This window comes from Carica papaya, chromosome 2 (assembly GCF_054855325.1).
Source record: "Carica papaya isolate Zhongbai chromosome 2, ASM5485532v1, whole genome shotgun sequence".
In the NCBI taxonomy this organism is placed as follows: domain Eukaryota; kingdom Viridiplantae; phylum Streptophyta; class Magnoliopsida; order Brassicales; family Caricaceae; genus Carica; species Carica papaya.
In genome coordinates this window covers 17,123,278-17,148,388 of record NC_142310.1, presented here as the reverse complement: position 1 = coordinate 17,148,388, position 25,111 = coordinate 17,123,278, and the positions used below count along the sequence as shown (strand labels likewise).

Sequence of the window (25,111 nt, the reverse complement as noted above, 5' to 3'; positions counted from 1 at the left end):
GAAGAATCTGTTTGAATAGCTTCAATGGATCTTCCACGCCTAAGTTTTGTGGTTGGAATGAGAAGAGTTGGCAAATACAGCATAACTTTGATTAAGTAAGAAAAAAAACCATTTTTTCAAAGAGAATAGATATTAGAAAAAAAATCTGAATTATCAATTTTAAGATTTTAGAAACTAATAATTAAAAAAAGGTTTCAGATTCATAAATGAAAATGGAAAAAAAGGGAAATTAAGCTAATTTTCAAACTCTACTTATCTGTAATGTAGATGATACACATTCATTAAACACATAAAATTAATTGTTTTTAATATATTTTAATCTAAGCATATGAATAAATATACATTTTAATAATACACAAACAAAAATAACGTATGGGTTGGAGTTTCATACTGTGTAATCTTTGCCATTAGACAAGGAATTTAAAAAAAAAAAAAAAAGTTATCTTTCTTTATCTCCAATACAAAGATGGAACTATTGACGTTTACTTATAATTAACACAGAAACGTAGAAACTTTAAAACTTTGGAAGGCATACATTATTCACCTCAACTAGAGTTTCAACTACTAGAAACAAAAGAAATAAAATAAATAAAAAACAAAAAAATTCACCCCTATCCTCTCCCCATTCCACCATCCTTCACTGGGTTTCACTTCATCCTCATGGAACATTAGGGTTGCAGATGAATCAGATTTCTCTGAAACAAAAGAGCAAACCTGCTACCCACAACCTTGAAATCATATTAAATCAGCTTTGACAACTGTGGTAAATTAATATAAAAGTCTCCTTTCTTATGTTTAAGTTCTTATTCAATTTTCAATCCATTATCACAGTTATACTAAAATCATCAATATATTAATAATAAAATAAAATATTTAATATAAAATATTTTATCCAATATCATAAATAAAAGATCAAAAACCGAACAAGAAAAAATTATTACAACCTACCAAACAAATAAAAGACATTATCATTATTATTGTTATTGTTGCTGCTAGCACTACCATCGATAAACGTAATATTTTTATCCTTTAAACGATTCTAACCATAACACTTACAGGAAAGTGAAGAAAAGTCAATAGAACTAATCAACATGCCAATGCTTAGGGATCAAAAGACATTATTATTATTTTCATTGTTAGTGCACCAGACAAAAGATGTAATAATGAGCAATAAGGTGCTGTAACCCTAACGAACAATACTCAAACTTTATTGTTTCTTCCAAAAGATGATTCATAACCGCAAGCTATAATTACCTGCTTTAAAATATGACTGAAAAGTACTACTATTCGTTCTTTGAGCAAATGTTACAGGACTACAACTTTGACTTTTTGCTGTGGACGAACGGACAATGCTTAATAACCAAAAATGGACACATGCCGCTCAGTCCGATTCCAAAATCTATAAGCTCATGTTTGATTGAGGGATATATACAGGATTGACCGCAAAAATTGTTGTTGTTATCCTGCATAAAGGTACTCAAAAAATGCTTCAGTTCAAACAAGGCTGTTACAGGTCTCACTGATTGTAAAGCTTCCAGCTAGAGAGTGGTCACTGCAAATTCTTGCCATCATGAACTTTCTCTAGAAGCACATCCGTCAGGCAGCCCTTAACATCCTTGTTACAGATTGATCAAACCAACCAAGGAAAATTGCCCATGAACATTGGCATTAATACTGATGTAATGTTTAGCATCTGTGAAGGGGTGCAGGATATACTTCCAGTGGTTGATATCGGAGTCTATCATTTCGAGGCAGTGGCCCCTCCTGAAATTGAATCAAACGGACATGTTAATGGATATCAAACTTGATTAAGTAAACAAGACCAAGATGCTAACCAACCAGCATTCATGGTTTTTGTATCTGTATGTATGGATAAATTGGAAATGACACAAATTTGTGTGGATAAACTGGAAATTGACATCAATGAATGACAAGGAGCCTAGTCAGCTAATGTGAATTAGCTAGGACAGACAACAACAATCAATAAGGAAGACCATAAAACAGATAGTGAAGCATAGCATGCAAACTTTAGGAAAAATAAGGTTTTAGTTTTCCATGCAAAAATATTAGTTAAATGATAACGGGTAGAGTGGAAATGACGATTCAAGGAAGGAGACTACTATGTTGCTTCTAGAATCAACCTCTCCCCCACCCACAACAAAGCATAAGGTTACCTTTCCTTCAAATCCAAAAACCACATTTGACAAGCTACACTTCCGGAAATGAATTTATGCATGCAGAAAAACAGCTATTACTGTCATACATCTGATATAATTGGCTAGCTTAAGGGATAAAGCAATTTACATTAATAAACTTATTTGGTCAGGTAAATGCAAGATAAATAGTGACAAAGATGCAACTTAGTTTTACCATGGAAAGAGAAGAGAAGGCAAAACTACCTTCTCCACGAGAAACACTGGGTGTAAGTTTCTCTTTTACAGTTTGTAAATGACTCGATCCTCTCTTCGCCCCAAGAAAACTAACTTTTTCACTGCCATCTCTCTCTTGCAAAATTCTCAAGTAATCAATTTGTACAAAAGTGGTTTGGCTGGCATCAATCTCGAAAGGAATATTATTGAACCTGGCTAATCTTGTGGGATGAAGTATTTTATATTGGTCAATCATTTATTGGAAAAACTCTTTTCTTAGAATTCAATTGTGGGAAAGACGAAAAAAAAGGATTTTTTTCTTCACCACTAAAAATGAGTTCAATAGTCTTCACTACAGTGTCATATGGCTCCATCCTGAAATTAGGACCTCCCTTTTCCCTAGACCAAAGGGTCCTAAGACCGACCTATCCTCTCTATTTCTTGGAAAGCAATTAGGCTCATTTTAGATAATGAGAAAAATGAAAAAATGATTTATGTGTCTGACTCTAAGAGGTTCCGAAGTTGGAAGGGAACCATTAGACAATCACAAAAGACTTCTCCTGCTCAGGTGCTTCCGAGGAAGTTAGCGAGCATATTGTAAGCTGTTACGTTTATTATCTTCCTAAGAAGAAAGGAGTTAAGATTTGGGGAATTTAGTTTCCAAAAACTCTGCCCTCTTAACCAAATGGTTATGATGTTTTCCAAATGAACACATATCTTTATGGCAAAGGCAGTCAGAAGCATGTTCAGGCTTGTTAATGACGAAACAATATATTTGGTATTTTCCTCTCAGTTTGGAAAACACAGTTCAACTTTATCGTTTAATATGGTACAGAGTCAGATTTCTAGCTATAGAATCTTGACTCCTCCAATTTTTATTATTAGTTTCAGCAGAAGGTAGGATGTTTATGTGCCTATTCATGCATTCAGCGTGACAGACTTAAGCCTCAAAGGACGTATTAACGTGTAAGTAACAGATGGGTCATTTGCTATCAGGTTAAACTTTTATGATAATAAGTTTATTATTTAAAAAGCTCAGACCACAGTGGTTAGGACATTAAATCAGGGTCTTCATCTCCTGTAAAAGCCTTTTGAAAGCAGTTAGTCAGTTATATGGCTTTTTGCGCCCACTTGTTGGGGGTTAGGGCCGGAAATCAACCTTATTGTCTTTTATGGAAAAGGAGGTGGACAGGGGATATACAAATCTTCCTTTTTCCCAACCTTCACAAATTATCTACCAAGAGAAATCTACCCATTGCTTCTTTTTGTACCCTCGTGATATATTTATTGGAAATCTCTACTTTCATAGAAGCTCAAATGAGCGAGAAACTTTAGATCTAGCATCTCCAATAACTCTATTGGAACCTTTTCACCCTTCTTTTGGTCCTGATCCTAAAATCTAATCCCTTCATTCTACAAGTACTCATATTTGTAATAGACTTATACTCAAAAGTTAGGAAAGCATGGGATATCTTGTCATAGTACATGGGCGGTACCTCCTTGGTGCCTATAATTCAATAACTTTTTGTAGAATTTGGAGAAAAAATATAATTCTATTTCTCACATTTTAAATTGTAACACCTGAATATTTATAAAATTCTTAAACTATTAATTAAAAAATAACTATTCTACTAGAATCATAATTACATAAAATTACTATTTTAATAAAATTTAAATTACATAATACCAACTAATAACTAAAATACTTAAATAATAAATTATACTACTCAACACCCCCTCCCTCAAATTGGTGTAGAAATATCTCTCATGCCCAACTTGCAGATCAAGTTCTGAGGAGTCATCCTACAGTTTACCAGTACCAATCTTCTTCCTTGTTCGAAAATTATGATTTTACTAGATTTGTTGCGCCTATAATTGATGAAGAATTAAATTGAGACAAAAGACGCTTCAAGACTTGAATCTCTTCATTCACAAAGCTCCAATTGTTGGTGTGTCGAGTGTTTCACTTTTCTCAACTAAATTTTCTTGAGCTCTCGTAGGTCCACCATTCTTTCTCTCACTACCTCTAGTTGGCTTTCCGTGCAACTTACAGCAAGTCTCTTTGGTGTGTTTTGGCTTATCACAATAGTCACACCTCCGTAAATCCTTGAATTGTTTAGATTGAGCAACTAATATAGTTTTTTCAATTGGTGCTATGTAAAACATGATATTCCTTCTACTTTCTTCTTACTGGACATACGCATAAGTTTGTTCTAATGAAGAAAAAAGATCTTTACTAAGCACCTGAATCCGTATTTGATCATATTCGGTATTCAAACCAGTTAAGAAATAATAAATTTGCTCTTTTTCTATCAATTTCTAAAATTTGACTGCATCTGCAAAACAATCTACTTGAAGGTTTTGATAGTAATTTAATTCCTGACATAATCCACTCAGTTCAAAAAAATATTGTGAAATAGTCGTATTCTTTTTTTGTGTCATGAATTTTACTGCGAAATTCATAAACTTGGGCATCATTACCCACTTCTAAATATATAAAAGATGTCGTGTTCCATAATTTTATTGCAATATCGAGTAACAAATATATTCGAGCAATATGTGGATGCATGTAATTGATTAGCCAAGACATTACTAAAGAATTTTCAGACTCCTATATGTTATATTCCAAATTACGTATTCTAGTTTCTTCATATCACTTGTAATCTACCACTGCAATCCTTTAACCTTGATAAACAATAAATAAGATCTTGACAAACAACATAATTAGTTCCATCAAGTTTTACAGGATAGATTTGCAATGAGAGATTATCCGGATAAAAAACCATCAACTTTTTTGTTTATATCATTTTAGAGTAGTAAAGATAAGTAGAAAAATATGGAATAATAAAAATAGACCTCGTAATTTGCACCAAAATAGCTAAAAAGGATAAAAAATACTGAAATCAGATCTGTATGGCTCGGGTCGAAAAAACAGCTCAGCTCGAAAAACGGCTCAGCTCAGAAAACGGCTCGGCTCGGCTTGGTGCAGGCAGCTTGGCTCGGGATGAAATCAGTTTGGCTCAACGGATCAGATTGGCTCAACAGATCAGATCTGCTCAATGTAGCTGGTCAAAAAAATTCCTTGCGCACGGCTATGCGTGCGGCGAAGGGGAAAACTTGTGCCTAGTAAAAGGCCGGTAGGTCGCGGCCAGAGGCTTCGTACGATCGGAGTGAGGTAGATCGCGCGTCTCTGCGCGTGGAGGAAGAAGAAACCAGAGGTTGTCGCACGGCTCTGCGCGCGGCTAAAGAAGAAGGAAACCTCGGTGCCCTGCGCAGCTCTGGGCGCGGTTGAAGAGGGAACTGGGTCGTGCGTCTCTGCGCGTGGCTGAAGAAGGGAACTGGCTTGTGCGTCTCTGCGCACAGCTGAAGAAGAAGAAAACTAAGAGCGTCTTCGTGTCTCTGCGCACGGTGGAAGAAGGAACTAGCCGCGCGACTTTATGCGCGGTGGAGGAAGAAACTGGTGGAGGAAGGATCCGGATGCCTTCTCCCTTCCTCTGATCTTTCCTCTCTTTCCCCTGGTCTAACTCTCTTTTTCCTCTGCTTTCTTTTGCTGTTTTAAACCCCAAAATAACCTTACTTTGCTCTGAAACCATATAGAATTGGAGAAAAAATATAATTTTATTTCTAACCCTTTAGGTTGTAACACTTGAATATTTATAGAATGTTTAAACTATTAATTAGGAAACAACTATTTTACTAAAATCTTAATTACATAAAATTACTATTTTAATAGAATTCTAATTATATAATACCAACTAATAACTAAAATATTTAAATAATAAATTATATTACTCAACACTTTTCCTACTCTTTTATCTCAAAAAAATCCCTACAATAATTAAAAGCTAAGTTTAAGAGCATAACTAAAACTTTATGTGTTAGAAGATGAAAAACTTTAAATTTTTCTTGAACTAATTGCAACTCAAGAAATATTGTCTCTTATTGAAGTTTATGCTTATGTTGGCGATGTTAAACAGCTTCCTCCTTTCTAAATTTTGTTCTCCTGTTACAACCAGAGTAGTTCTCATCTATGATGATTGCATTAAAGAGATTTTTGGAGATGATCTTATTTTGATATTGTGATTCTGAGGGTCTTATAACTTTGGTTAACCTTCAACTTTTCCATGAAAATTATTACACACCTCGACTTTTTGAAGATTTTGAAGAACATGTTTAACCTTTCCTCTTTTGATGCTTTGTAACCGAACAGTCGAAATCCAATTTTCATCAGATAGGATGGAATTATGGAGAATAAGAAAATCTTATCTTGGAACAAATTGTTTTATCAAAAACTTTTACTAAGAATTATTATTATTTTGCATCTTCTAGTCATTTAGATTTTTTAAACATTACATCTAGTTTTCTATTTAGGTAGGTTGATTAATATAGGAACTAGAATATCCTCAATTTTTAATTTATACTTTTCCTTATTAGTTGTAAATAATGCTTATATAAAGTAGTAATTAAATGAAAATGGTAGACGGTGATGAATTATGAATCTCTTTACTAAGGTTTTACTTTCTATTATCTTTCTTTATTTCATTCTTCCAATTACTATTCTAACTAACCTATCTTCCAACCAATTTCTCTCTATATTCTTCACCTTGATCTCTAATTTCCTCTTGCCTATCTTTATTGCTTAAATTTTCTCTACTTCTGAAAAACTTGCAAAATAAATTAGTTTAACCGTACTCATCCTCATTGTACTTTAGGAAGTTCCCACTTTTTAAAAACTCCTTGTAAAAACATCATTATTCATGAATTGTTAATTAAAATATTCTACTGCTCAATTGTTGAGATACTTATACCTATATAATCATTCCCATAATAATGTGATTCATTAGAATCAATTAGAATTCCTACTATAATATTAATTTTCTTATTTGTATATAAAAATTCTCTATAAATACCAAAATTGTAACAATATAAGTTGTATGAGAAAATAAAGTTAACATTTTTTCTCCAAAACCTATATGGTGTCAAAGGCAAAATAAGACTATTTTAGAATTTTAATTTCAGTTTTTTTTTTTCAAAACCTAAATGGCATAATAGACTAATATGGTATCCATCTATCAAAATCTATTCTCACCATCCCCCTAGACGGAGTCGTAGCCTCACCGCTGGCCTACCCCTTGAATGAGGTGACCATCTTACATGTGTGTGAACCACATGTGCCGTAAGCAATAGAAGTGCGTGAGCCACATGCACTGTCGGTGACAGCCGCCAAAAAACCTTTTTCCGGCCCGAATCGCATCGTACTTGCCAAAAAGTCCCGATCAGGACGGATTCGGTCTTATTGCATGCAATTCGAGCCTAATCGCACCTCTCTAAACCAGCTTCACGCGGTTGCCGCACACTCCGCCGATCTGTGCATTCCACCGTGTCCCGCCGCACACATAGATGACCGATCTGGCCATTCCACACGATGAGCCCTTCTGATCTGGTTTGTCCGTGCACTGAGTTGAGCCGCCACTTCAGCCGCCGCGTCTGCCGCCAAATGGGTACGTTTCTAGTCACTGACTTCAGGCTCGCAACATATTTCCCTTTTCTGGTCTAGTTTTATTGTTCCCGACCCCGTGGGTACTGATTAGAAGGTTTTTTCTATCTTTGTGAGATTAATTACTTCGTGTTGCTTTTTCTCTGTTACTTTAAACCATGATAGAAGCATAGAGATTGGTTGTTCCTAGTTTAGATAATCCTTCATCAACTATTAGTACATCAAATATGGTAAAACCAAATATTGCTCATCTCCCTACTATCTCTAATTTTAATACTTAAATTATAGATTCTGAAATTAACAGACATATGATAAACTCTTGTAAATATTTCTTAACCTACTTTCTTTCTACTAAAGGGGAAAATGCCCATACAGCAGATGAATCATACACCCCTGTATATGGAACAGATTCTATTAATTGTACTCCTACCATTATATTGTCTTCAGTCATTCATGCGTTTAGTTTAGTTTTTCTAACAGTTTTTTGTCTAATAGTGCCCTCATTAGAGAACTTAACAGTAAAATTAAATTTTTTCCTAATTATTATATCCTTTAAAATCTTCAAATAGGGAAGAAGATTGACATTGGTAGGCTACAGGATGACTTATTTGTTTTAAATAGAAGTTACAATTTAATTGGAAATCAAATTGCCTTCGAAAATACCAAGGTCAAATGGAAAATTCTACAGTTGCCTTGATGGTCGGAACATCCTTATTTTTTTATTTTAGAAAAATTATATCTCAATTTATTTAAAAGAATTTCCATAAATTTTTAATTTTGTAATACATATGAACTATCTAAACATATAAAGAGTTCATATCATATGAATAACCATAAAAGTTGTCATTTATGACTATTCATTTTGATGTTCGGGGACCTACTCAGAATACCTATTTATGTTATTATAGATGATTTATTACTATTTATAGATTTTGGAGAAAAAATAATAATTTTATTTCTCACCTATCAGGTTGCTACATTTATGATATTTATAGAATTTCTAACCTATTAATAAAGAAATTCTTATCCTAATAGAATTCTACTAATATGAGATTATTATTCTCATAAAATTTTAATTACATAATACCAAATAATTAAATAATAAAATATGCTACTCAACACCCCCCCAAGTTGGTGCAAGATATCACACATGCCCAACTTATGTACCAAGTTTTGAAGAGCTATCATGCAGTTTACCAGTGCCAAATGATGCTAAATAAGTGCTGCAAACTGGAACCAGATCTGTCAGGCAGCAACTCGGCTTGACTTGACTTAAAACGGCTCGATCTGGCTCAAAACAGCTTGGGTTCAACTCTAAAATGGCTCGGCTTCCACTGGAGTACCACACGAGCTCTCACATGCCGCCATGGGCCGATGAACGAGCAGTCACCAGACAACCATGCGCCACTGCTGAAAGCACCACCCCGTGCAGCCACTAGAGTGTCATGCGCCTTAACCGGACCGTCACACGCCGTCCACGAGCCTTCGCCAGAACTACCAGCATCGCCAGCAACCACCACACATTGTTGCCGGAAATCACCAAAACACTACAGAAAACACCAGCGGTTCCAAATCAAGCACGGATCTTGTGAGATCGGGCTGAAAACTGCCCAGAAACACCATAGATCAAGCTTCACGCAATCAGGCCGTTGGCGTGCTGGTTCATCTTCTCTGGTGCACCTTTTCTCTCTTCGGCTCTGATTTTTCACACAAACGAGGACGGATGTTGGAGATCCATCTTTGATTCCTCTTCTATCGTCGTCTCTTCGTGCGCAGAGCCGAAAACAGTTAGTCTCCTCCGCTTCCAGTCGTGCGGATCATGTTTTATATGCTACTCCATCTTCTGCCTGTTGCACGACCTTCTAGTGTCATGGTCGGGAGCAAGTTTAGTTGTGTTCTCCGAGCAGCACACTAATAAATCCGACTTCCTTTCTTTTGTTGTAGCTGTTGGCGGCTGGCAGAGTCGAGTGAAGGTCGTCGGTCAGTCTACAACATCATCTGGGGTGATAATGAGAGTAGATTTGAATAAATAGGTACCAATTCACACTATTGTGCTATTTTAGGATTTTAAGGAAATCATAAAATTAAAACTCTAAAATAGATTTATTTAACTCTGATACAATATAGAGTTTGGAAAAAAAATAATTTTATTTATCACCTTTTGTGTTGTTACATTTAGGATATTTATACAATTCCTAATCTATTAATAACGAAATTCTTATTCTACTATAATTCTAATAATGAGATTATTATTATAATAAAATCCTAATTACATAATACTAAATAATTAAATAATAAAATATGTTAGTCAACACTTTATTGACGGTTATATTAGATTAACATGGATTTATCTGTTGAAAACAAAAATTGGTGTGTTCTCATGCTTTCACTTATTTAATAAAATAATACGTACACATTTTGATGCTAAAGTTATAATTCTAAGAACAGTGCAGAATATATGGATGGTGGATTTTGTGTCTACTTAAAGTCTAATGGGATAATCCATCAGACGCATTATGCCTTCACTAACGAACAAAATGGTGTTGCTGAAAAGAAAAACAAACACATATTAGATGTAGCTGGGTCTCTTATACTCACCATGAATCTACCAAAAAGTTAATGGGAGATGCAGTTCTTTTAGCCACTTATCTTATCAACAAAATATTTTTTTAGAACTCTTGACCTTAGAAGTCCTTTGGAGGTGTTGTAAGGAAAAAATTCTTATACCGGTCCCTTAAAAGTCTTTGGATATATTTGTTTTATCCATACTACAAATGTTGGCAAGTTACAATACAGATCTCTTATGTATTTGTTGAATATTCTCCTACTCATAAATATTACAAGTGTTATCATCATTCGTATAGAAAATACTTTGTAACCATGAATGTTACTTTTAGGGGAATTCGAGCCTTATTTCAGTTCAAGCCCAACACCTCTTTAGGGGGAGAGTGAGAAGGAAGAGATTATGGCCGATTTGTTAACTCTTGACAATCATATTCAAGGGAAAAGTCTTCGGAAAGTTTCATTCAAGAAAATAATGTTAGAGACTGGATAAACTAGACTTAAAGAGATAATCAAGGAAGAATAAAACATAGAAAGTCATCATACAGTCTATCTTGGGTCAAGAATCTTCCTTAGTTTTGAAAATATTGGTGAATTACCTTTATTTTGTGATTTATCTGATGATATGGATAAACCTATTACTCTTAGAAAAACAATCAGATCTTGCACTAAATACTTTATATTTAACTTTTGTTTCTTATGACTCTTCATCTCCCTCCTATAGAACATTTTCTTTTCTATTTGCTCTGTGTCTATTCCACAAGATTGGAGAGAAGTTCTACAGGACACTAAATAAAAGGAAGTCATGATTGAAGAGATGAAAGATTTGGCAAAAAATGAAATCTGCAAACTTGTTTCGCCTCTAGTGAGAAAAAAGATGATTGACTGTAAATGAGTATTTACTATGAAACACAAATCAAACAGATCAATTGAAAGGTATAAAACTAGATTGGTAACTAAAAGGTTTACTCAAACCGATGGAGTAGATTATGAGGAGACATTTGCACATGTTATGAAGATGAATAATCAGAATATTGCTATCTTGTGCAATCAACTTTGATTAGGATCTACAACAGTTTGATGTGAAAGATGCCCTCTTCCATAGAGACTTAGAAGAAGAGATATACGTGCATATTTCCCTTGGGTTTGAAGATGAAAAAACACAAAATAAGTTTTGCAAATTAAAGAAGACTTTATATGGGTTGAACAGTCTTTAAGAGTTGGTTTGAAAGGTTTAGAAGGACTACGATCTTTTTTGCATGAAGATGAAAAAACACAAAATAAGTTTTGCAAATTAAAGAAGACCTTATATGGGTTGAAACAGTTTTTAAGAGCATGGTTTAAAAAGTTTAGAAGGATTACGATCTTTTTTGCATATCAACAAAGCAATATTGATCATACCCTATTTATCAAACATTATGAAGGTAAGATTACTCTTCTTGTTTTTTATGTAGATGATATTGTTGTCATTGGACATGATAAAAAGGAGATGACTCAACTGAAACTTCTTCTTCCTCAAGAGTTTGAAATAAAGGATCTAAGAAAACTATAGTATTCCTTGTGAATTGAAATTGCAAGATCTAATAAAGGAATCTTCATTTCTCAAAGAAGATATATCCTACACCTATTAGAAGAGACTGGTATGATGGGCTGCAAGCTGACAAAGTTTCCTATTTAAAGCAATCACAAACTACAAGTGGGAATTAGTACATCAGTAGGCTTGGGAAGATATTAGATATTGGTTGAAAAACTCATTTATTTCTCACATACTAGACCTAATATAGCGTATGTAGTTGGCTTGGTAAGTCAGTACATGCAGGATCCTCGCGAGCTTCATTCACATGCCATCTTTCGCATATTGAGATATTTAAAATCTGCATCAGGAAAAATATCTGCTATTCTCCAAAAATAACCACCGTAAGATAGAAGCATTTACAGATGCTGATTGAGCTAAATCTCTAAATGTTAGGAGATCAATTACTGGCTATTGCACACTTGTAGGAAACAATCTGATTACTTGAAAAAATAAAAAACAAAATGTAGTTGCTCATTTCAGTGCTGAATCAGAATATAAAGTAATGACCCAAGGAATATGTAAATTATTATAGTTGCAAAAGGTAGTGAAAGAATTAAAACTGTTCCAAAAATAGAATTTATCCTTATTTTGTAACAATAAAACAGCTATTAGCATAACTCATAATTTAGTTCAACATGACCGAACAAAATACATTGAGATTGATTGACACTTCATAAAAGAGAAAGTAATTGATGACTCTTTATCCTATATCACGTGTCTTCGAGTGAACAGGTGGCAGATGTATTCACTAAAAAACGTTACAACAAATCTTTCCATAACTTGGTCTGCAAGTTGGCATATATGATATCTTTGCACTAATTTGATGGAGAGTGTTGACTAGAAGATTATGTTGCCCATTTAGTTGAAATATTTTTTCCTGTATAATTATTCTCATAATGATGTAATTAATTAAAATCAATTAAAATTTCTACAAAAATGTTATTTTTTTTATCTGTAGATAGGAATTCTGTATAAATACCTCACTTATAACAACATAAATTGTATAAGAAAATAAAATTAATATTTTTTTTCCAAAATCTACATAAACCTCCCTTGTCGCTTCTTTGAGCTTAAAGAAGTTCTCACTTTTTATACTCACAAACAACTCCCTTTCATTTGATGTAGAATAAAAAAATATTATTTTGGAAAAAAATTTTTAACTAAAGCAAATTTTTTTTATAATTACTATTATTTTGAATTTTTAATTTGTTATGCTAATTAGGTATATTTAAGAATTATAATATTTCTCCTATTTAGGTAGATTTTCAATATTATAGGAATTAAAATATTTTATATTTATCCTTTCTAATTTCCTAAGTTGCAGTTGATGCATATACATGAATTAAGAATTCTTTTGCTAGGATTTTATTCCTTATCATTTCTCTATGATTGTTCTTATTATTATTTTGTCTAACATATCCCATGCATTCTATTTCTCCCAAAATTTCTTTAATTTGATCTCCAACTTCCTTTAGCAACTTCAATTTTTCTCTTCTAAATCGATCTGTAGAATGAGTTAATTTAATCATTGCTATCTTGCAATAATCAGACCCTAATTACTACCGAAGCCTAATTACTATCCCTACCTTCTACTTGAAAAAACCTACAAAATATTTAAATCTATATCCTACTAGTTTGAAAAAAAAATGGAAAATAAAAGGTTAAGAATAGTTTGATGTATAGTTTATTGAATATTACAGCCTATATATACACATATTTTGAGAACGAAAAAAGAAATAAATAATAAATTATAATTAATCACAAATGGTCTAATTTACTCATATAGCCAATCTAATTTATTATTTCTTTAACACTTCTTAACCTGGAGAATAAATGTTGTTCATCCCTAACTTGCCAATAAAAACTTGAAATGTTGGATTGCTTAAATCTTTAATTAACACATCTGCCAATTAAAAATTGGTAGACATATATGGCGTATATATTAGATTACTATCAAATGTTTCTTTGATAAAATGTCTACTAATATCGATGTGTTTGCTCTAGTTATACTGCACCAGATTGTTTGAACGATCTTATGGCTAATTTGTTGAAACAGTACAGGCATATAGGGTTTTCCCACTTGATTATAAGATCTTTTAGAATTTTTTTATTCTTAATATTTCACATACTCCTTGCACCATTTCCAAGAATTCTGATTCTCTACTTGATCTTGCAACTATATGTTGCTTCTTATTTCTCTAGGTGACTAAGTTGCACCCAAGAAAGATACAGTATTATGTGGTAAGCACTCTGTGTAAGACTAACCTTGCATAAATATAGACTTTTAGGAGTAGCTTATCACTCTTTCTGAACATAATTTCTTTTCTACATGACCTTTTAAGATAATATAGTACTCTATAAACTGCTTGTAGGTGTATTTCTTTTGAACTGTGCATAAATTGATTGAACACTCAATACATAGGCAATGTCTACTCTCATGCGGAATAAGTATATCAATCTTCCAACTAATCTCTGATACATTTCCTAGTTTACCAGCATATTTTCTTTTGCTATTACTAATTTGTTATTAAAATCAATAGAAGTGTTACCTGGTTTGCATGTTAACTTGTTAGTTTCCCTCAACAGGTCATAAATGTATTTTTGTTGAAAAATAAAAATATCATATTTTGAGTAGGCGACTTTAATTCCTAGAAAATATTTCTTCTTATCAAGTTCTTCGATTTCATATCTTTTCCTAGGCACTGTTTTAGTATTAGTTTTCCTTTCTCATCATCTTCTGTTACGATAATGTCATCAACGTATATTAAGAGAGCTATAACTCCTACCTCTTAGTGTTTGGTAAATAGAATATGGTCTCCTTGAACCTGCTTAGATTCCAGATTTATCATCATCCTTTTTAACTTGCCAAACTCTGTTTGGCAGTTGTTTGAATTCATACATAGTTTTCTTTAGTTTATATACTTTATTGGGTCCTACTTCTTCATCAATGTCTAGTATGATATCCATGCAAATTTCTTCTTCTAAATTTTCATCTAAGAAAGTATTTTTTATATCAAATTGTTTTAGTTATAAATAAAAAAGAGCAGCTAATAACAACAAGATTTGTTCATCTTAGCTACTAGTGTGAATGTCTTCTGATAATATATTCCATAAGTTTGTGTATAGTCATTTGCTACTAATCTCACTTTATATCTCTCAATTGTCCGAATTATCTTGTATTTGATAGTAAAGATTCATTTGCATCCCAATCCTTTAGGTAGAGTCACATTTTCCCATGTCTGACTTTTCTCAATTCATAGTATTCTTCCATAACTCACAAAATAATGCCTCAGATACTATATTACGAATAGAATCAGCATTCAAATTTGTGAAGAAATTTCTATGGAATGGTGACCACTTATCAAATGACACAAACTATGAGATGAGATAAAGAGAATGTTTATGTATTCTCTCATATCTTTACAAAGTATAATGGGTATGTCATTATCAAACTGTATCGTTTTGTCATGTCTTATCTCAGTTTCATGATCAAGGTCGGATTCTTTGACTAGCTTAGGTTTAGTGCTCAGCATCTTCTTCCTTATATACACCTAAGAAAACTTAGAGTCGGTATGATCTCTTGATTAACTGAATTTTTTAGTGAATTCTAAAAGTTCTTTTGTGGTGATGGTGTTGAAGTGTGTAGTAATAATTGTGTGGCAAAGGTGGTCGGGTAAAATCTGTTAAGAATTCCATATCCTTTTCTTCAATATAGGCTCTCCTGAAAATAAGATTGGGTAAAGTACAATTCTTACTCAACAAATGTAACATCTACAGACACATTGAGCTTTTGGATAATAGATGGTAACATTTCTACCATTTTCAGAGGAGTACACTACAAATATACATTTCAGGGCCCACAGATTATGTTAAATACTCGAGGGACCAGATGATTTGTGGCATTTACTACTGGGTAAAATTTTTGAAATGTTTCTAGAGGACTTTTAAAGTTAAGAACGCTGATGGGCAAACGGTTAATAATCCAGGTGATGGTAAGAACGACTTGCCCCAATATTGTTTTGGGACATCGTTTGAAAAACGAAATCTATAGTAATGGCGCGAAATTCTTCTCGATAGAAGAATGACAAAAGTGTGTGGTTAAAAAAATATTCAATATTATCGGTGCGAAATCTTTTTTACAGTTCCAAATTGATTTTTTATCAAGTTGTAGAACTAAAATATGATATATCTAACATCATATTAGGTTGTGAGTAAAAATAGTTAGGTGACTCTATTGCAATTGTCAACAAATGACCAAACCATTGAGTCCCAAAATATGAAGTGTGCGAATTGGTCCCCAAGTATTATTATGAATTAATGAAAATGGAACTAAATTTGTTTATTACTAATGGGAAATATTATAAAGAGAAGAAGAGTTGAGGAATCTTTATCCCTTCATCGACGATGAAGGAGAATCCATAACCCTTTGAATTTTCATAAGTATTCATGTCAACCAGTTTTTCATTGGCTAAAAAATTGGTTCTTAGGTTTTCCAGCGTGTTGAATCAATATTTTAGGTTAGTTTGATCAATTAACACCTTACGGATACTTTCAGAGCAAATCAACATTAAAGATGACCACTTGGCAAAGAATGAAATAAACTTTTAGTTAGAACTAATCATGTAATGCTACCCAGTTACATATGATTTCTAGTACCAACTTACATAGGACAAAAAGAGCTTAAAGACAACATTTAGAGAAATTTTATTAAGAAAAAAATTAGAGATTTAAATCTCAATAATCAAATTAATATCCAATATTTGAAAAATTATCGTGAATAATATACCTAATAACTAAATTAGGTACCTTATCTATTAGTACCAAATACATAAAAAATAAGAAGTCCAGAAAATCTAGTAAAAAGGAAAATAAGTTAAATAAAAAAAGCTAGTTAAGGGTGAGAGGCTAAGTTTAATCAAAAGTACCTTTGCCAATCTTCCCGTTTATTTCTTTTCTACTCTATCGATTCCTTGAATATAACAAAGAGCTAGAAGCCATCCAATGCCGATTTTTTTGGGGTGATGAAGGTGGGAATAGAAAATACCACTTGATTAAGTGGGATGACATCAAAAAACCACTAAACCATGGTGGTTTAGGCATCAAGTCATTGGTGGAGATGAATAAGGCACTCCAAGAAAAATGGCTGTGAAAATTTCTAAAGGAGGAAAACAGTCTTTGGAGGACGATTGTTCAACTGAGGTGGGGTGATTTCGAGGCGTGTGGTGCTGGGAGAAGGGACAGAAAACCCCACGACCTAGGAATTTTGAAGAAGATTTTGTCCCAGTGGTCCCATTTCTAGAACTGCATTCACTGGGAGCTTGGCAGAGGTGACAAATTTAAATTCCGGTCTAATGAGTGGACTGAAGGCAGAAGTCTCAACAGCAGATTCCCAAGAATTTTTGCAATAACACAATTTAGGAATATGGTAATTGAAGAGCCCTACAGGATTATTAATGGCAACACTAAATCCGGTCAATGTCACAAGAAACCTGAATGATTGGGAGGTCAGAGAATATGTAGAACTTCTTCAGATTCTAGCAACTCAACGGATCAACTCTAATAGGGACCATGTGAAATGGAAACTGGAAAATGATGGGGAATTCTCAGTTAGATCTTATTATAAACATATTATGAGGGAGGATTTTGGGAGAAGTCATTGTTTCCCAGCCTTCTAGATATGGAAAACCAGGGTCCACAAAATCGCCTTTTTTGGCTGGGAAGCTTGTAAAAAATGTATCATAACTATCGACAAATTGAAATATAGAGGATAGATGTTGGTTAACAGATTTTTTATGCACGAATGCTGAGGAAACTTGTAAGCACGTTCTGTTGGTGGCTTATGGGTTGTGGACCGTGGTTTATGGCTTGCTGGGTATCAAGTGGGTAATTGCGGGACCTGTCATTGAGGAGATTTGGGCATGGGAAGGTTTAAATAGGAAAAGAAATTTTGTAAAGATGATTCCACTGATCGTTTTTTGGGTTCTTTCGAAGAAAAGAAATTGTAGAGCGTTTGAAGGTAAAGAAATTGATTTGTATAGGTTAAGGGATAAATAGCTTCACTAGTTTGATTTTATTTTATTGGGTTATGACATTATTAGGTATGAGAATTTTGAAATTGTCGTAAACACTTTAACACACTTGTAAATCTTTTGTATATGGATGGTATCCCCTTTTGATACCTTATTAATATACATTTCACACTTTTTATTTCAAAAAAAAAAAAGAAAAAGCTAGTGAAATAGGAAACCTAAAAATAGAAAAATAAGCTTTTCATATTCCTTTATTGTTAAACTTTCTAAAATTTAGAAAAGCAAATTAAATCTTCAAATTCCTTTTATTTAACTTTTCAAAACATTTATATTCCTTTATTGATTCTGTTTCATATTTCTTATTATTGAAAGATTTCAATTTTAGAAACTTTCTAATCTGCATCATTCTCTCTCACTTGATGAAAACTGGAAGTCAAGTTTTGAAATGTTGAAGTAAAAAGAATATCAAAGTTGTAACTTGTCTTCTAAACAAATGAAGCTTAAGAAACTTGAGAAAACATGAATGCTTCCAAAATCAAGGATTTTGAAGAATGGACCAATTAAAAATGACAAATTCGTAAAAGGAATAACCAAATTTTCCTCATTGTTGTAGGAGCCAAAGAAATTTCTGAAGTAGTACCTTCAGGTGGGCCCTCTTTATTGAGAATTATCATTATTTTTCAACTTTAGAAACATCATTGCTTGCAACTAATTAAGAGATGCATCACTAGGTGAGTCAAATTGTGTGATAGAAATTGCAATATTCTTTATAGTCTCCTCAATTGTCTTACTTATTGACTTGCTATTAGTTGGATGCTCAAATGGTGATCTCTTCATTTACCTCATTCATTAACTTATTCTCACGAGTTAGATTATCAATGATAGTGAGATAATCTTGCTCTCTAGAAAGAGCAAAGTCGTGGCATCTAGTGGTCACTAGATCATTATCGTCAATGATATTGAGATCATCTTGTTCTATAGGAAGAGATAAATAGTGAAATATGGTCGTTACTACATGACTATAATCCTGCAAGAGAATTCCTGCAGATTTTTCCTTATCTCTTCAAACTGTGAGACTTTTAGAGGACACTGTGCAGAAGTGGAGATAGCAATTCCATTGAGATATAATCACTTTCTTGTAAAAGTGTGATCATGATCTCTTCCTTTGCCATTGGATGGACATGAAGAAGTACTTGACCATTTCTATCATTAATCTTCAGAATCAAGGACAACATCACCAGATATGGCCTAATTCTTGCAAAAATTTTAGGAATTAAGATTTCACTAAAATGTGATTGTCTTGTCCGATCCCTTAATAATTTAAATGTAGAAATAAATTGCTCAAAAACCTTTTTCATTTTTGTATGATCATAAGGAATATCTAGTGCAGTTATTCTACTTAACTCACATTTGCAATAACCAACTTCAAGTTTTACATTGGTATTAGAGTGCTTGAGAAGTTGATCAACAACTAATGGTTTTAATAATGGATAAAGGGCATCTCACAATGGCTGTTGACATACCTTTCAGAGGAAATACTTGATTCAAAAGTCAAAAAATCTCACTGATTGAATGACAAGTGTTAATAAGCAGATAATCGATGTCCATACGCCATCTTTCAAGCCTTTTTCCGCATGATGTCATAAAGCTACTAGCTATGCATTCATTTTCTCTTCCATCAATGCGATTTAGAGACTCAATAATTTACGCTTAAGTCAAATTACTTTTGTTGAACACGTGAATAGATATTGATTTACTTCTTGAAATTATTAACCAGCCAAAAGAAAAGTGAGACTGAATATGAATTCCACGAAACTAACCTAGACAAGTGAAATATCATGCCAAAAATGTAGAGAACCAATCTGAAAAGCTGAACTAGGACAAGCCGAATCGAATATGGTCAAACTGCTTTGAACCAGTGAACAAAGGGCTTCAGAATACCGAAATCCACATGCTCCGATCATGTGTAGTGGTCAGGCTAGCTTCCGGTTACCCTCTTACTTTGTTTTTGTGGTGGGGAGCTCTACTATAGAGCTAGTCTCTTATTTGGGCATGGCACTACTTGTCACGGTCGAGGAGAAGATCTTCTGATTCCAGAGTCAATCCTATGAGTTTATGGTGAGAAAGGAGGATTTCGGCGACGGTAAGAGGCTGAAATATGGTGGAGGAGCTTAGCAGCATCTGAAGTGAACAAAAAGTGCAGTGTTGACCACCTCACGGTGTTGGCCAGAAATCACAAGTCAACTATTGATATCTTCATTATTTGTTGCTGCTGGAGCTATTTTAAGATCTTAGAGTTTCTTTTTAGGAGATAGTAGAGTTGTACTTTGTACGTTTGAAATGAGTAAATTAAGACAGCATGATGAAATGAATTTAGGCTCTAATACTTAACTGATGTATGACAAAAAGAGCTTATAAACAAAACATAGAAAAATATTACTAAGAACAAAAATTTGGAGATATCAAATCTCAATAATTAAAGTAGTTCTCTTAATATTTTAATAATTATCATGAATAGTTCACTCAATAACTAAACCAGATACCTTATTTATGGGCACCAAATATATCAAAAACAGGAAACCTAAAAAACTCAATAAATAGGAAAATAAGTTAACTCAAAAGAATTAGGGAAATAGGAAATCTAGGAAATAAGGAGATAAATCTTCCTATTTTTCTTTATTGTAAAACTTTCAAAACTTAAAGTAAGAAAATTAAATCCTCTTATTCCTTTTAGTTAACTTCCTCAAACATTTATGTTTCTTTACTGATTCTGCCTCATATTCGCATTATTGAAATATGTTCATTTTATGAGTTTCTTGTTCTGCATCACCAAGTTTTTTGTCTTTATAGATGCAAATAGAGTATGAAGATACGTCTATGTAGATTTTGGAAAAAAAATAATAATTTTGTTTCTCACTATTTAAATTGTTACATCTGAGAAATTTATAAAATTCTTAACCTATTAATAAGAAAATTATTATTTTCCTACAATTCTAGTTACATGAAACTACTATTGTAGAAAAATTCTAGTTATATCATCATAACTAATTAAATAATAAACTAATAAAATAATTAAATAATAAAATATGATAATCAACACCCCCCTCAAGTTAGTATAGGAATATCACACATGCTCAACTTGCTGATCAAGTTATGAAAAGCCATCCCTTCATTTTATCAGTGTCAAAGGATGCCCAAAAAGTGTTGCAAACTGGAACTAGATCTGTCAGGCAAAAGCTTGACTCTGCTTGGCTCAAAACGGCTTAAACTCGATTTAAAAACAACTCATGTTCAGCTCAAAAATAGCTTGAAGTCAGCTCAAAAACAACTCGAACTTTGGTAAAAAACGGCTCAAAAATGGATTGAAATTGGCTCAAAAACGACTCGAACTCAGCTCAAAACTAGCTCGAACTCACTAAAAAATGGCTCTAACTCCTCCTCCAGACAGATTTGGAAAAACACAGCGGGATTCGCCTTCTCCAGATGGATTTGTCACGCGAGCTGCTCCGCCTTCTCGCTCGCCAGAGGGTTTGTCTTCTCTCACCAGATTTGTTGCTCTCCTTTTTCGGATCTCTCTTCGCGCAGATCGGGAGCAACCACGACTTTTCTAGTCTCAAGTCGCTCACCGAATCTATCGCCGGTCGGTTCGTCTTCCAGCTTTCTGGCCATGCACCTACACAAATCTAACAGGACAAGCCGTTCACGCATAAATCTGCCTTTTTCCACGGTCTCTACTGATCTGATAGATCATCCGCCGCACCACTATTGATCGACTGCCGCGCGCCGCTTCATCTTCTCCACCAGAAGACGCTGCCTCTTATGAGTCTTTAACACTAGTTGAGGTAGTGATGAGAGTAGATCTGGATAATTGAGTACTAACTTATTGTGTTATTTTAGACTTTGAAGGAAACCCTGAAATTAAAACCTTAAGATAGTTTATTTTTCTCTGATACCATGCAAATTTTGAAGAAAAAATAATAATTTTATTTCTCATTTTTTAGATTGTTACATCTCAAATATTTATAAAATTTTTAACCTACTAATAAAGAAATTACTATTTTACTAAAATTCTAGTTACATTAAATTACTATTCTGGTAAATTCTAAATTATATCATAACAATTAATTAAATAATAAACTAATAAATTAATTAAATAATAAAACATGGTAGTTGACAATCTATAATTAGCTCATATCTAATATCAATTTGTTGAAGATACTATATATGCTAAAATTACTTTCAATAGTTGTTGCATATAATGCTAACTATTGTCTGTTAAATACGATGCATAAAAAAGACCTGTACTCGGAAGTCAAAAGTATGGAGTTTTCTGCAATAATTCAACTCTAAGCTCAAGAGTAGGACTAACACTTTCCTTATCTTAGAAGATGCTCCTTTAGGTCCAGCAGTTGCAGCTTGAGAAATTCTTATTCTCATTAAAGTTGCTTTGTTCATGCTAATGATGTTAAACAACTTACTGCTTTCAATAATCCTCCTCTACCTCAAGGTATTATTAAAGTCGTAAGTGTCTATGATGATTGCATTGAATAGATAATTTGGGATGATTTAATTTTTCTTGTTAGCTTAATGCTCCTAAGGAACCTATAATTTTGGTTACGTTCCAATTTTTCCGTGGAGATTATCATAAGCCTTGAATTTTTTGAAGATTGTGAAAAGTATGCCTAAGTCTTTCCACTCTTAACACTATGCCACTTCAAAGCTCAAGATAAAGTTTTTACCAACTAAGGTACAATGATACAGCACACGAGAGTGGTAAATTGGAATAGTTTGTGTCTCAAGAAAGATCTATGTAACTATTGTTAGCATTTACTATCTTTAATTTATTTTAGCTTTTTTAGGTAGTTTTTCTTTTTCCTAAAGAAGCTTATTTAGGTATCTTTTAAATTAATTGAAACTTGAGTTATTTAGATAGATTTTAAGTATTATAGCAATTAGAATCTTTTAATTTTTTTTTTCTTACAAATTTCTTTATTAGATGTAACCAATGCTGCATATAAAAGACTAGTAGCTACCTACAAAGAATAGATAGATGATTATGAATTAATATTTCTTTGCTAGGGTTTTATCCTCTGAATTTCCCTTTTTGTTTGTTCTTCTGGTTATTATTTTATCTAATCTATCTAATTCAGGTATTGCTCACTATGTTTCTTTACCTTGATTACAAATTTCCTCTAGTATCTATCTCTATTCTTTTATTTCTCATCTAAATTTTTTTTATTTCTAATCTATCCACGACATAAATTGAATTACCAACACTTTAAAAGCCCTTTTTGAGACCTTCGATGTTTTACCTAGAACTCGCAGAAAAACACGAAAAACCAAGAAATCTAAAATAAACAAGCAGAAGGAGAAATTAAATCAAAATCAATTTTTTGGAGCTCGAGGATTTCATTTATCTTCCCTTCAAAAAAGTTACCAAGGATTTATCCTCTTTCTCTAAAAGTTCACATGGCGAAAGTAAAGGAATGGTTTGCCTAGCTCATAACCTTGCTACACCCCTGCAAGGCAAAGGCAAGCCGGGGGGGGGGGGGGGGGGGGGGTGGAGGGAGAACAATGACAATAATAATAATAATCAAGAAGAAAAAGAAACCATCTGTTTCATGATTGACATGGTTGACTTAATTGGTAGAATAAGAAAGTACCTCTTCCATGTTAATCTGGAACGGTTTCACAAAATCCTCAAATAGTATAGGAGACAATTCCTTCATCTTTGCTTCAACTTCCTATGACAAGAAACAAGGAAAATATGGTTGGAGCTAGTTCGCAAAATAAATGAAAGTTTAGTTTTTAGGGCAGAAGGCAATGCACTACTATTTGCAGATCATTAGTTTACGAAACAATCGATTCCTGTCACTTGGCTATAAATAAATATATGATCTTATATAAAAACAATGTTAAATTCTGTTGGTTCTACTAGAAGGTATGATTTGCGACCTACAATGATAGTATTTATATATTTCAAGAATGTACTCCAATAAACACAGGACCAAGTTGCTTGGGTAGGATTCTTAACTTTCTCTTTTCTCTTTCCTCTTTCATGTTTCTTTATTGAGGACAACTTTCCAAGATGGAAGAGTTATTTCTGTCTTAAAATAGAACCACAACCAAGGACCTGAATCAGTTGCTAATTTTAAACAGACCTCTAATGAAAAGCACTCGACTACTTGAGATGTCTCTCCGTCACAAACTTTTCAAAGCTATCATTTTTAGCTCCTCCGTTTGAGAAATAGTCACTTTGTTTTAATATCTCGTAGCACAACATGCCTGTCAGTTCGGTGTATTGGCAGTTTCCCTTCTCAGGGTTTACCAAGAACTCATGTTCAAGTGTCTATGATGGCCATAGGCCTAAAAATAAGAGGAAGAAACACTACATACGTGCATTGTAACTTTAAGAGGGTAGTGTACAAATTCTCAAATGGCAATGGGGGCCACTCATGGCATCGACCACCTAATTTCTAGTAGTATCACAATTGCTAGAAAAACCAAAATATGCATCACCGAAAAATGGGTTAATCAGCTTTCCTCCTCAGCAGCCTATCAATAGATCTTAGTCAATACTAATTCCAAGAATTATGAACTGAATTTAAGTTGAGGAAAACTTAGTAAATCTACCTGAAACTGATAGAAGGACTTAAGAATTGATTATGAAAGAAAGAAACTAAAATGACGCCTTTGGAACAACCATTTACTAAGAATAGAGTAAACAAAAAATAAATCTAGCATACCAATCCAGTAATTCTTGACTTTTCCAACAGTTCGCTCACTATCCAGTCCAGTACGTGTTGGTTAGCCATAAGACCATTGATGGCAAAGTCTTCTGACTCCTCAATATACTGTCACCAGCATAAAACATCACAACTTCAATGGTTAGATCTCAATATAAAAATGAAAGAGGCCATCAAACAAAGTTTCATGATCTTCAGTTATCATTTATTTAGCCATCTGCAGATTTATCCCATGCACAGGTTGGAAATGATTTCCAGCAGCAGTTATCTGTATATGTTGGACAGATTACTGTTATACACTTCGAAGAACATGATGCATATTTTGAGGTTAA

General features: G+C 33.3%; 1 protein-coding gene across 4 annotated transcripts in view; it reads right to left on the bottom strand.

Annotated features, from left to right (window-relative positions):
• Positions 1–1,101: 1,101 nt before the first annotated feature.
• FTSH12 (FTSH protease 12) overlaps positions 1,102–25,111 on the bottom strand; it is a 74,911-nt gene continuing 50,901 nt past the window's right edge. For 2 of the 4 annotated variants that reach the window (XM_088213437.1, XM_088213438.1), the window contains exons 17-19: positions 24,780–24,887; positions 23,697–23,777; positions 1,102–1,764 (exon numbers count right to left, since the gene is read on the bottom strand). In XM_088213437.1, coding sequence (XP_088069563.1) covers positions 1,687–1,764; positions 23,697–23,777; positions 24,780–24,887 — 267 coding nt within the window. In that variant the 3' untranslated portion in view covers positions 1,102–1,686. Of the gene's footprint in view, positions 1,765–23,696; positions 23,778–24,779; positions 24,888–24,923; positions 25,048–25,111 lie in introns of those variants that run through there. The other 2 variants (XM_088213439.1, XM_088213440.1) reach the window with 2 other exon arrangements.